The sequence below is a fragment of the Garra rufa genome, chromosome 17, assembly GCF_049309525.1.
Source record: "Garra rufa chromosome 17, GarRuf1.0, whole genome shotgun sequence".
Classification (NCBI taxonomy): Eukaryota; Metazoa; Chordata; class Actinopteri; order Cypriniformes; family Cyprinidae; genus Garra; species Garra rufa.
This window is the reverse complement of record NC_133377.1, coordinates 32,590,585-32,605,011: the sequence shown is the minus strand read 5'-3', so window position 1 is coordinate 32,605,011 and position 14,427 is coordinate 32,590,585. Positions and strand designations below refer to the sequence as shown.

At 41.4% G+C, this 14,427-nt stretch overlaps 1 protein-coding gene across 1 annotated transcript in view; it reads left to right on the top strand.

Annotated features, from left to right (window-relative positions):
* Positions 1–14,427, top strand: part of ash1l (ash1 (absent, small, or homeotic)-like (Drosophila)) — a 49,400-nt gene that overhangs the window by 10,965 nt on the left and 24,008 nt on the right. Inside the window, exons 3-8 of the mRNA XM_073821241.1 lie at positions 55–850; positions 1,491–5,862; positions 9,234–9,960; positions 13,306–13,485; positions 13,564–13,658; positions 13,993–14,066. Coding sequence (XP_073677342.1) covers positions 269–850; positions 1,491–5,862; positions 9,234–9,960; positions 13,306–13,485; positions 13,564–13,658; positions 13,993–14,066 — 6,030 coding nt within the window. The 5' untranslated portion in view covers positions 55–268. The remainder of the gene's footprint in view (positions 1–54; positions 851–1,490; positions 5,863–9,233; positions 9,961–13,305; positions 13,486–13,563; positions 13,659–13,992; positions 14,067–14,427) is intronic.

The following is a 14,427-nucleotide window of genomic DNA, read 5'->3' as shown; positions in this document are numbered from 1 at the left end:
TGGCTAATTTGTCTTTTGGTCGTAACACCCCCTCTCGTGTTTTTATCTCCTCAGTTTGAAGGTGAGAGGGCTGGGCACTTGGGAAGGGACGACGTTGCTTCAACCCAACAAGGATTTCTTTCCAACTTCTGCTTTCCCCCCTTCCCCTTCCCCTCCATTCCACTTCCTTCTTCCTACCTGACATCTGCACGGTTCTCCAGTACCTACCTGTACCTGCGAGTGAGAACATCCTGTCCCACTCAAGCCCCCCTTGTTCCCCAAATCACCAATGGATCAGAGGACACAGGGGGGGCCCTCTACGCCACCCCCGCTCCCTGCCAACGCCCCTCCAGCAGAACGCGAGAAAGAGGGAGTAGGAGGAAAGAAGGATGATGAAGAGGAAAAGAAAAAGCGAGAGAAACCAAGAGATGGGGCACAAAGTGAAACTGGTGCTGAAAGTGGGACTAGTGACCAGCAGCAGCAACAGCAGCAGCAACCCACGCAGTTCTCAGTCAAAGAAACCAGTTACTCCGAGGGTAACGTCAAGCTTAAGATAGGCCTACAGGCCAAGCGCATGAAGAAGCCTCCTAAGATACTGGAGAACTATGTCTGTCGCCCAGCCTTCCGAGCCACTGTAAGGCATAGTGGAGGACGAGGCGGAGGTCGTGTTAATCGTGGGGCCGGAGCCAATGATGCAAGCAGCCACACTTCTAGCCCAAGTCGTGGAAAAGAAGCAGAGAAAAGCCTCTCTGTCAGCCGAGGAGCTCCTCTATCATCTAGCGCTCCTGCTGCATCTCCTTCACCTTCTCTTCCTCCTCCCGTTTCCACCAGCCCAGTCACACCTGTGAATGGAAGTGCTCCAGCAAAAAGGGTAAGGTTGTTTAACTTCTCACACAGCGTTTCTTAGATGTCTAAGACATTGTAAATAAAGAAAAAGACTCTTATTACATAACAAGCAAAGCAAAACAAACTTAAATATCGCTCTCACTCCACTTTCCTTTCTCTAAGCTAATTTGGTTTCATCAGATAAACAAGCTTTGCAAATCTTGCCCCATTTTCTTTCTCACTTTCAACAAACAAACTCGTTTCTTTCATATTTCTTTTTACATTTGTGCATTTCTCTCTGTTAAAGCTATGCTTTTCTGCTGTCTGATCCAGAGTACTCTGTTGTTCAGTATTTTTTGTTTTGTTTTGCCATCTTTCTTTGCCTTAATTCTATGCCACAGTATCTTGTAACCTCTTTAACTCTTCCCCTCCTCTATTTCACACATATCTTTCCTTTCTCCTCCCATCTCTCTATAAAGTCCTTCTGCTGTTTTATTGATTTGGAGGGAAAAAAATAAGTAATAATGGTCCTAAATTCAATCAATAAACAGACATTTAGTCATTTAGTGGCAGAAACATAGATTTTTAGATTATTTTGATAATAACTAGGAGAAATCCAGCATAATTACACTGAATTAAATGTATGTAAAATTATTTTCATTGTTTTCTTCTTTATATGTGTATAGGCTCCTCCAAAACTTGCCTGTAAGTCTGAGGGAAAGGCTGACGTAAAATCCGTTGCTTCTTCGGAGAGACCCCTTAATCTTCATTGTCCCACGACAGAAAGCAAATCACCCTCCTCTGGAAAGAAAAACCATGTTCCACAAACCAACTCTGCTCCTGCCCCATCACCACCAACAATGCCCCCAGCTGCCATGTTGCAACAGGACCCCAAAACAGATGGTATCTTAAAAACTCCTCAGTACAATTTTCCTGAGGGGCAGAAGGAACAAGAAAGGGGAATTTCTGCCTGGGGTACTCCTACGGTAACTGAGAAGCTTGCTCAGCTCATAGCTACATGCCCGCCTTCAAAGTGCCCTAAGCCAAAAGCCCGGAAGGTGTCACCAGCTCCAGCACACAGTAGCTCGCCTCCCTTAATTTCTAATCTGCAGCGCCCTGAACGGGCTATGGCCAATAGGAACACCTATTCCAGGGCGGTGCACCTTGCCCCACCACCACCGGTTTCACGGCCCCCAGGTCGCCCATACGGCTCCAAAAATAAAGACAGTATCCTGGAGAAATTTTCTGGCACCTCTAGGAAAGAGGAGTCAGATGGACTTTCAAAAGGGGTCACCAGTAGCAACAGCAGCACAACCACCACCACCACTAGTACTGCACTGTCTCAAAACAGTAGTCGCTTGACAACGACATCCACACACGATAGCACTGACAACAGTACAACCAATGGAATGAAATCTCAGTCACATCTTGGGCTTTGCCCATCACATTCTTCCTCCACGGCTTCTCTTTCATCACCGCCATCTTCCTCTTCTTCATCCTCCTCTTTAGAAAGAATAGGAAGCACGGGCTGTCACATGGGTTTGCCAGGCTCACTAGCCTCACGGCCTAGAGCAAGCCCCTCCCGAATAGAGGAGTTTACTGAGAAAGACAAAGAGCGTGACCGAGACAAAGACACAGACAGTCCCAGAGATTTAAGTAAGGGCTCTACTCCAGCCATGCCAGGGAAGCAAGATGCTAAAGAAAGGTGTTCTTTGTCGGCTCCTCGAAGTGAGAGGGGTAAGAGCTCAAGCCCAGTCAAACGTAGTCCCAATCAGGAAAGTCGTGTTAGTGGGGCACCAAGTCCTGCTGAGTCCACCAAATGCACTATTTCACCTTCATACCCTTCTGGTGCCAGCAGGAGCCCACCTCCACTATGCGATGACACTGGGGCTCTATCTCCTGCGTCACCAGCTGAGCAGGATTCAAAGCCTCTTAAGAAGCGGCGAGGTCGACGGCCTCGCTGGACGAAGGCAGTGAGTCGTACCCACAAGACTTTACATGAGGCTGTTTCTAACCATCAGAAACCAATGCCATCAGGGCTTTCCTCCTCATCCCCTCCTCGGCAACCTGGGGAACGGACTCCCACTGGTAATCGCATGTCCCCTGTTGGTTCAGACTTTTTTGATTCTTCACCCAAGAAGAGGGGACGGCCCAAGTCCAAAATGCCTCGGTTAGATGCACCAGCACGCGGCCGCACCCCAAACAAGCTGACACCCTCAAAAGTCTACTCCAGTCTTCTCAAATCTAAGGAAGAGCAGGATCCCCCTGTTTTGCACCCTGAGGTAGACTTTAACCCACCTAAACCCATGCAAAGAAAGCGAGGCCGACCCAAGCGCTCGCCGCCAAACCTTCCGCAAGAAACCCAGCCTCCAACACTTGCTCCAGAGTCTGGGGACACTTCAGTAGGTGAAAAACCTTTTCGTAGTAAGGGCAATGGGCAGCTCATCATGAAGACAATTATAGGCAAAATTAATCAAATGAAGACAGTAAAACGGAAGAGGCTCCTGAGCCAGATACTCCTTGGGCCGAAACCAGGGACTGAGCAGGAAAGCTCCAGAAGCAGTGGAGCGCCAGGGGCTGCGGCTGCTACAAAACCACAGTCTCTATCATCACTCGCTGCTACATTTGGGGGCAAATTAGGACCCCAGATCAACGTTAGCAAAAAGGGGACAATATATATGGGTAAACGGAGGGGTCGTAAGCCAAAAACATCAGCGAATCCCTCCCCAGGTGCCCCTACGCCCCCTCCTGAACCTTTCTTGTCACCAAACACTTCGTCCCCACACCATCATCACCAGTCTCCGGCCTTACAAAACCAGCAACACCAGTTGCCTCCATCTGAGGTGTTCCCTTCCCCATCGCTCTCGCAATCAAGTGGGGGTCAAAGTCCCATTAGTGATGCTAGCTTTGTTGAGCCTGGCTCAGTGCATTTCTCATCCCACCCACACTGCAGCCATTCCCATCAGGGCCACCACTCGTTCTCCTTTCCCCCGCCGACTTTTTCAGCCCCCTCTGCTCGCACTGTAGCAAGCTCCTCATCATCCACAGCAAACCCATCTCAAAAGAAATCTTCTTGTCGGGGTTACCACCATCACCACCACTACCGGCAGCACTACCATTACCGAAAGTTTTCTCCACCAAGGCCACTCTTGCCTACGTCTCCTGCTCCTCTTAGTGAGCTGAAAGAGGCTACACCTTCCCCAGTCAGTGAATCGCACAGCGAAGAGACGGTACCCAGTGACAGTGGCATTGGAACAGACAACAACAGCACCTCAGACCGTGGGGAAAAGACTGGCAGTGCAAGTGGCTTAGCTGGTGTAGGGGTCTCGCAGGGTATAGCAAGTGGACTCTTAATGCCCGGTGTCATCGGTCCAGCCATGGGAGCTGGAATGGGGCTTTCTTCGAGAGGTCGAAGGAGGCACTCGTCTTCAGTCCTCTTGGAACGTCCCTCACCTACACCCTCCCCACTAGGAGCGAGGGCATCACCTGATACAAGAAGGCCGCACCCAGCTGCCCCATCTCCTGCTTTGGTAGGACATAAGGAGAAGCACAAGCATAAGTGCAAACGTCGTGCACATGGTTGCCCCAGTTATGACAAACTAAAAAGGCAAAAGCGAAAGCGCAAGAAGAAGTACCTGCAGCTGCGCTCACGTCGGCAAGACCCAGACTTCTTGGCTGATTTGGATGAAATCTGCGTGCAGCTCAGTGATATACGAATTGGTCATCGCACACCTACGCTTCGTTTGGGTAGCAGTTTGGGTCTGGGTGCTGGAGCACCAGGCCCCGGCCGTGGGTCAACCTTGGGAAGTGCCAGAGCCAGCAGCAGCCTTGGAGGTGGAACCAATCCACCACCTCATCACTATCTACATAGAGACCTCTTGCCCACCATTTTCAGGATCAACTTTAGTGGATATTATTCACCCCACCCGGCCTACCCATGCGATTCCCTTCATTATGTCCGTAAGCCAGATCTTAAAAAGAAAAGAGGGCGACCGCCCAAACTCAGAGAGTCTTTATCAGAAGTACCTTTTGTACCTGGGTTAGGCTTCCCCCTCTCCAGCGGAGGTTTCTATCACCCCTCCTACGGTGTCCCATACTCTTCTGCCCCACTGGGACTTGGCTACTATCGTGGTTATACCCCAGCAAGTGCCCTGTACCCCCATCCCCATCACCAGGCTCCCCACTCTGGTCCATCCCACCATGTTCATTCCCCTTCTTTTCCTCCACCTCCGCCCCCTTCTTATGTCCATCATCACCACCCTTCTCACTTGCTTCTCAACCCCTCCAAATTTCACAAGAAGAAACATAAGCTGCTTAGGCAGGAGTATCTAGGTGGTGGTCGTTCATCAGTACTCTATCCCGCAATGTCGTCCGAGCTGTCATTTGGCTGGCACCACAAACACAAGCATAGACACAAGCACCGAGACCGCTGTGGAGAAGAGGAGGGTGATGATGTTGGAGGAGTTGTAGGTAACATTGGAGGCAGAAGTGGAGGAGGTGAGGGCTTGGGGGTCGGAAGAGGGGAGCGAGGGAGCATAGAGTCCCTACAGCGTTGCCGGTTCGGCCGGGATGGCTCTGCTGACTCAAGTGCTAACAAACAAGCTTCTGCCAACTCCCCTTCCTCTTCCTCCTCATCTTCTGCTGAACGGTACAAGCGTAAAGAAGCCTCTATGTCTTGTCTTGGGCCTTCGCGACTGTCTTTGGGAAGCGTGAGCCGAGGACATCATCCTGTTGACTCTTGGTTCAGGATGGGAAGTTCTGAAACCGATTACTCCAAACTCTCTAGAAACCAGTCCCTGTCTGGATCTAGTGCATTCTCTGAAGGACACTTGCAAAATACAGTGGAGTGCTCGGAGAGTGATGAAGAAGATGCTGCTTCCCCCATTGAGGAGGCAGAGACCAGCCACCACACCAACTTGTTCACATCTGCACTATCAAGGACTTCCCTTAAAGGAAGTCGGAGCAAAAAAAGTGGAGCGCCAGAGAGCCCCAGTCTTTCTCGGTTGGATGGGACGGTGAGAAGGGATCGTTCCACATCTGCAGAAAGAAGAGAGATGGGTAAGTGAGAAGTTTTACAAACTAATGCTGATATTGTGAAGCCTACTGGACTTGGAATTTACATGTTGTTGTCAAATGACTGAATGCAAATCTGGGCTTGAGCCTCCTGAGGTGACCCAAATTTAGTTTGACATTGTGAAGGTTGCAGAATTAATGCAGTGAAATGTAGTCATTCTCCAAATATAGCTTTACCTTGGCGTCCTCCATAATTATGTGCTCAAATTTTATTGGATGTCACTTGCTCTAGTGCATGCCACAAATTTATGATTCATTTCCTGTACTTCCAGTCAGTGTTCTGTATTGATTTCAGAGCCAAGCCATCATATCAAAACCATTTTGCATGGTCATTGATACAAGACTGGTTGAAGTTGCAGCTTGTTGTTAAAGGTCCTACTATATATACTACACTACCAGTCAAAAGTTTTTGAACAGTAAGATTTTTTTGGTGTTTTTAGGGAAGTCTCTTCTTCAGTACAGCAAAAACAGTAAAATTTGTAAATATTTTTACTATTTTAAATAACGTTTTCTGTTTGAAGAGATTTTAAAATGTAATTTATTCCTGTGATTTCAAATTTTAGCATTACTACTCCAGTCACCTAATCCTTCAGAAATCATTCTAATATTCTGATTTGCTGCTCAAAAAAACATTTATTATGGTTGAAAACAGCTGAGTAGAATTTTTTTCAGGTTTCTTTGATGCCTTTGTAACATTATGAATGTCTTTATCATCACTTTTGATCACTTTAATGCATCCTTGCTAAATAAAAGTATTAATTTCTATCATTTCTCCCCCCCCCCCCCTCCCAAAAAATTATATTGCCTCCAACCTTTTGAATGCTAGTGTATAATGTTACAAAAGCTTTTTATTTCAGATAAAAGCTGATATTTGGATCTGTCTTTCTATTCATCAAGGAATCCTGAAATTTTTTTACTCAACTGTTTGATTGATAATAATAAAAAAATGTTGCTTGAACAGCAAAGACTGGAGAAATGATGCTGAAAATTCAACTTGGATCACAGAAATAAATTAAATATTTAAATTCATTAAAATAGAAAGCAGTTATTTTAAATAGTAAAATTATTTCACAATATTACTGCTTTTGCTGTATTTTGGATAAAAAAAAATGCAGGCTTGGTGAGCTGAAGAGATGACTTCAAAAAAATCTTTCTGTTTAAAAATGCTTGACTGGTAGTGGTAGTCTACTACCTGATGGCTAGTTGCAGTCCAACAGCTGTGGGATTCAAAATAGTCCAAATTTCTTCACACTCACACCTGTTCAAATGTTACAGTGCTGAACCAGGCTGTAACGGAGCAATTTGTTCATAATAGTGCAGGCTCTCAGTCATGCTGGGATGGGTGGACAGTGTGTTTGTGTATATGTGCTCATGCATAGAGGGTCCCTAGTGAGACGGCAAGTATAGTATGTAATCCAGGATTAGAGCTCAGGACGTGAGGTCATCCAACGGTCATTGACTGCACCATTAATTCACTGTAGCAAGAAACTGATGAGAAAGAGTAAAAGAGGAGGATTAAATGCTAAAGGAAAATGGAACTGATAAGAATAAGACTAAGACCATGAATAATCGGTGGTTGGTGCACATACAGTATGTAGTGGTGCTTGCTAAGGCAGTCATTACAATGTGATTTGAGCATAAGTATTAAACCCCGACTCGTAACATGTCTTGCATGGAGGAATTGTGGAGAGAAAAAAAAAACAATGAAATAGAAAAGGATGGGTTTGACTGATGGAAAGATAAGATGAATAGAACATAATAGACTAGACTGTGTTGAAAAGTGAGTTAGGCTGAGAGTAAGTTAATTAAAGGGATAATGGAGGATAGAGAGAACACAGTTAATGAGGCCCTGCACACATGAATACATGTAGCTGCTTTTTTGCTGAATCTGTCAGACTGTTATTTTCAGCTACATCATATGGGCTATTAGGAGATGAGTATCTTTTCTACAGCATCTTTAGCTTAGTCAGTGGCAGGCTGGTGTTATTTGTATAGAATGTTGGTCAGCGTCCAAAAAAGGCCTTGCGGTAATACTTGCTGCATACAGTGCTGTGGTATACACAGGCCATTACTTTATTATATTTTATGCTTTTTCTTTTCTTTTCTTTTATTTGAGTAAAATTGTATTTTATTTTTTTTGCTTTTTATTTTATGCTTTTAATTTTTTATTTTTTTTAAACACATAGGACATGATGGAAATAGTCCCCTGATTTTAAGTCTCTCGCACTGTCACCACCAGCTGATGTTTAGGGCCACCAATACATTGATAGGAACCCATCTTCAGTTGTGTACCTTTATAATAACATGTTATTTTATTTTTTGCTTTTTATTCTATTTTATTTTTTATTTTATTATAGTACAAATTTTATTTTTAGCTTTTTATTTTATTTTAATATAATGTTTTATTTTTTGCTTTCTATTTTATTGTATTTTGTTTTCTTCTTTTTATTTTATTATAATAGCATTTTGTTTATATTTTATTTTATGCTTTTAATTTTATTATACGTTTTTATTCTATTTTATTTTTTTGTTGTAGTAAATTTTTTATCTTTTTATTTTATTTATGTTTTTGCTTTTTAATTTATGCTTTTTATTTTATTATAATAATATTGTATTTTATTTTATTTTTTGCTTTCTATTTTATGTTATTATGATAACGTTTAATTTTTTGCTTTATTTTATTTTATTTGTTTTATTATAGTTGCTTTTCATTGTATTATAATGACATTTTATTTTTAGCTTTTTATTATATTTTTTGCTTTCTATTTTATTCCGCTTTATTTTTTGCTTTTTATTTTATTATAATTTATTTTAGATGTTATTTTATTTTATAAGATGCTTTTTATAATCTATTTTATTATAATAAAATGTTATTTTATTTTTTGCTTTTTATATTTTATTTTATTATAATAAGATGTTATTTTATGTTTTGCTTTTTATGTTCTATATTATTATAAAAAAAATATTTTTTGCTTATTTTATTTTATTATAATATTTATTTTATTTTTTGCTTTTTAATTGATTATATTTTATTTTTTGCTTTTTATTTTATTATAATAAAATTTTATTTTATTTTTTGCTTTTTATAGATTATTTTATTGTAATACAATTTAATTTTATTTTTAGCTTTTTATTTTATTTTTTGATGATTTTTAAAACAAATTTATTTTAGACATTGTTTTCATTATAATTGTCTGTGTTGCCTATAAGGTTTTGCATTTTGGTCATTTTGACTGCTTGATTTCTTGACCCGTGTGGGACATTAGGTGACGGGGCAAGTTCTGTTAATTGTTGTTCTAATTTGTTTGTGAATGATATTTCAGCCACTCAACCCACCCTTTGTTTTAATACCACAGGAAATGTTTCTGGCACACAGAACCGAGTTGGCCAATCCATTGTCCCTGAGGTTTCTGAGGGTCCCCATCATCGGCACCACCATCACCACCACCCTCCTCTATCCCTCTCGCACTCTGCCTCTTGCCTTTCTCACTGCACTCTCGACCAGCCTGGAAGCACAGCATCTCTCCGGCCCTCCAGCCGCCAGGCTAGTCCCTCCGCGTGCCCCTCTCAGCCTGCATGCTGTCGTGACTCCCCCCCTTCACATCACTCACATCGGCCCCCTACCAAAAACAACCTGCACCATGTCAACAAAATCCTCCGTGCAAAGAAGCTCCAGAGGCAAGCACGCACAGGAAACAACATGGTGAAAAAACGAGGTCCAGGGCGTCCCCGCAAGCACCCGCTGCCCTCGCCTCCCCCGTCACCGCCACCACAGACATCTGAACAGGAGAACCACCCCTTACCTGAACGGCACAGAGCAAGTGCGCTTTGGGAGGGAGACACCGTGGGTGACGTCATTGAGTCTGTAATACAGAGTCAGCGCAGAAAGGGACGCAAGAGAAAACGCTGGGAAAGGGAGACAGAAGGAGGCGATGAGGAAGAAGAGGAACCTGAGGAGGAAAGAGAGGTGGAGGAAGAAGAAGAAGAACGACCAGCTGCTAGAGAGGAGGATGTGATGGCGAGAGCTAGAACAGAAGGAGGCAGGGGATGGTTGACACAGGAGGAAATGCACTGTTTTCGCAGGTATGTGGTACAAAATGCGCAGCTGTTCCAAAGTTTCTTTGGAATGAATTAATACTTTTATTCAGCAACAATCCATTAAAGGGATAGTTCACCCAAAAATTTAAATTTAGTCATTAATTACTCATCCTCATGTCGTTCCAAACCCGTAAGACCTTCGTTCATCTTTGAAATACAAATTAAGATATTTTTAATGAAATCCAAGAGCTTTCTGACCCTGCATAGACAGCAATGCAGATACTATGTTCAAGGACTAGAAAGCATGGCTCTGTTTTTTTTGCAACAACATGGGATTAATCAATGCATGCTGATGAACTTTTATCATAGTTTATAGTTACATGGTAATGAAAGTGGTTAACATTCAACTCATTCTTTTAAAGGGAGTTCCTCTTTTGTTATTTTATAAGCCGGGCTTCGAATGCCTTCGCTTTCGAATTCGCAATCTTGTTGTCACGTTTTGTCACGTTTTTATCTTTTAAAAAAGATAATTGTCTGTTTTGCTTACATCTATACACCTTTCACTTTTAAAAGACTAAAACAAAAGATGGATTCATAGTTATTCTTAATTAAAAAGCACAACATAGCATGGCATGAGGTTAACAGCAAAGATAACACGCTTTTCAAAATGAAAACAAAAAGAGAAGTAAAACTGGCTGTCGGTTAGTGTTAATTTTGTCAGCTATTTTAAATTTTAGTCTTAGTCTTAGTCCTGTGATGTCCTTGTTAGTTTTTATCGTATTTAGTCAACCTTGTCCTATTTTATTTTAGTCAGGTTTTATACATACACATGGTTTATTTTACCTCATCAAATGTACTGATTTATTATAGCCTATCTATTAGGGTTGGGTCGATAGACGATGCCATCGTCCATCGCAGATGGCCGATAGACATCACGATGCTGAGCCGGCATCACGATCCTCCGCCCCGCCCCCGCCGCAGCAGCAACCCGCTCGCGAAAGACACACACTGAATCACACTATATAGCCAGATGAAATGCATGCTTTCAATTTCCGCATCTTTACTTAGTTTATTATTATTATTATTATTATTATTATTATTATCATGAGGAAATTATAACAAGGAAGTTGTTAGCGATCACAATACAAATTACAGTGAACTCCAAACGAATTACATGAACTAGTTCGTTTACATTAATAAATGAGGCATACAAAAACAGCAGAAAAAAATTCAAAATAATTTTAATTAAATTAGATTAAATAAACTACACCAAATATGCCTTTTTCATGGTTTTACCATAACGAACCTAGCTTGGAACAAAAAACAAGGGAATATTTTTTTTCCATCGAAATACAAACGTACAATACAAAGCCTATACATTATAAATAACAGTTTATCATTCAAATGCATTGGAAATATGGAAACACCTCTGGATTTTTGCCAAATTAAGGAGGTGCGTGAGCCCAACGTCTGGTATTTTTAGTTTTGCTTTGTTTTGGTTTCTTAACTTTATATATTTTGTTTCATTCCTGTTCTGTTCTGAATACCGTTACATTTAAATGATTCGTTTTGGAGTCAGGGTAACTAACTTATAGCTATGTGTTATAGTGTTTATAATGTTAATACATAATAATATTTCACTTGATTTGGTGTTATTTCTGATATTACACTTTCTCTCTAAACATTCCGCTGCTCATTGAATGCGTTTGGAGAGAGTGGGTTAAGCAGTAAGCAATCAATGAGAGCAATTTTGGACTTAAAGCTGACTGGTCAAAAATATGTTAAGGACCAACACACATCCTCCAGATACATCTACATAAACCCGCGCTTGCTCTGTCTCGTATGCACGCACGCACTGTCACGATCTAATGCACTTGTTAATGCCGGATCTTTAAAAATCCGGCTCAAATTAAGCACTGGCTACAATTAATTAATTCGTTATGAATTAATTATTTAACAACAACCATCCCGCCCTCTCCCCGCCCCCCGCGGACGATGCCATCGTCCATCGCGATGTTTCACGTTAGACATCGTACGATGCCAAATTGGTCGGCATCGCCCAACCCTACTATCTATTATGTAAATTAATATCAAAGACTTATGCACTCTCTCTGTCTACATTATGAAAACTAGTAAAAGTGATTCCTAATAGTCATTTCAACAATTCCAAATTGCAATAGCCTATTTTTCTCTATTAAAACAACGGTTAAATAAGTGCATTTATTCAGCAACCACAATCACAAATAATATAGTCGAGATCTCATGACAGAAGATAGACTAGCTGACTGACACTTTTATTTTTTATTACTTAACTCTAGCTTGTTTGTCTTTTCACATCATCGTCGGTGGCGCTTTCACAATGAAGAGCGAGCTTGTGTGCATGGTTGCCAGATTGCAAAAAAAAATAAAGCACTGGGCAGAAAATGTATTCTTGTAACAGAAGCTCTGATTTGGGGATTTAAACTCTTAATATCTGGCAACCCGCACACATGAAAGCTTGCATGTTGATGTAGTCATAATTATCGTTTGTTGACCTTATTGTCGTCTCGTTTTAGTCATGGGGAAAAAAGCTTGTCAATGAACATTTTCCGTCATAGTTTTTGTTAACGAAATCAACACTACTGTCAGTAACAGTGCTTGCATGTTTTTTCCACAAGAATACCAACAATCATCTTCTCTGGTTTTAAGTGGTCTTTTACTTTACTTTAGCATGAAAACCAGATCCTCTGTCTGCTATCCTTTCTTCAATATTTGCGTCATTTTTGCCGTGCGCACCTTTGTGCTTGTGCTGATGCGGCAAGTATAAACCAGGCTCTACATCTAAAGTGCTTGTACTGAAAGCGTGATCAGTGAAATCTGACTCCTGCAACAAAGTGCCGCGGCTCTGCAACATGTGCTGTATGGAGCAGACGCTTTGGAGTAGCGCAGCGACAAATCTTTAAATGAAAGGAAAGGAAGGACATGACATATGACCAAGTATGGTGTTGCTCTTGTGAATGACGGCAGAGACTGACCTGGAAGTGAAGAAATTGTTGAATAAAGTTGTCATTTTTGTTTACTTTGCGCACAAAAAGTATTATCGTAGCTTCATAACATTAAAGTTGAACCACTGATGTTACATGGACTATTTTAACAATGTCCTTACTATCTTTCTAGTCCTTGAATGTGTCAGTTGCGTTGCTGTCTATGCAGGGACAGAAAGCTCTTGGATTTCATCAAAAATATCTTAACTTGTGTTCTGAATACGAACAAAGGTCTTATATGTTTGGAATGACATGAGTGTGAGCAATTAATGACAGAATTTTCATTTTTGGGTGAACTATGCCTATAATATTGACTTGAATGAGACAAAACTCTTAATCTCATAATAAATGAATGCTTTTTTTGCAGTGCACTGGAGGGAAAACCGGATGGTCAGTCCTCCCCAGAGCGCACAGGCCCTACTTCGTTGGAACAAGCCCCAAACCCATCAACGGGAGTGACCAGTCAACGGGAGAAGAGAGTTGCTAGACCACCCAAAAAGAAGTTTCAAAAAGCTGGGCTTTACTCTGATGTGTACAAGACTGATGAGTAAGAATAAACACATTTTATTATCTAACATTAATATACTAGGAAAATAAACGTAACCTCCCTTCGTTTCCCCATCAGCCCTCGCAGTCAGCTGCTACAGCTAAAGAAGGAGAAGTTAGAATACACTCCAGGTGAACATGAGCATGGCCTTCTTCCTGCCCCCATTCATGTTGGTGAGTTTTTGCAGATTTTGACATGCATTACTTAATTTAGCGTTACATTTAATTGCAGTTTGGTCGACAGTTTGATTTAGGATTCATTTTTCGACATAACAGCTTTAATGGACTCTTGTTTCCGTGAGTAAGCTTGTGGACTTGCCAGTATACAGCTTTCATTGTCATTCCTAACCAGTTCATTATGTATGGCCCCATGGGCAATCAGCCTGATTAGTTATGGTTTATGAGTTATGAGGTGATTAGTTGATTCAATATTGGAATGGCGCAGCCTCAAGTGAAAGGACAAAGAGATTGAATTAATAACTGCAATTTGTCTTCGCTGTTTGTCCAGGGAAATACTTGAGACAGAAACGCATTGATTTCCAGCTGCCTTATGACATCCTGTGGCTTTGGAAACATGATCAGGTAGCTGCTCAAAACCACATCTTTCTTTAGGTTGACAGCTGCATTTGTCATTTATGTTTTTTGCTACAAAATTGTGGTCTTGGTTTCTAATAAATATTTTAAAAATAAGATAAATCTCATTGTAGGATTAGTAGTTTATTGTCTTTATTATTTTATTATTCTTTATTATTAAGTTTTCAGAGAAAAGTTCAATTTTCTTCCCCTATTGACAGATGCTTTTCCCTTGTTGTAAGAATAAATCTAACAAAATGAGTAAGGTTTATGCTTCATTATGAAAACATAATTTGCCAAAGTAGTAATATAAATCAACGTAGTTCAGGATATATTTTCTGTTTAATGCCTGATTGTAAGCAACTGAATG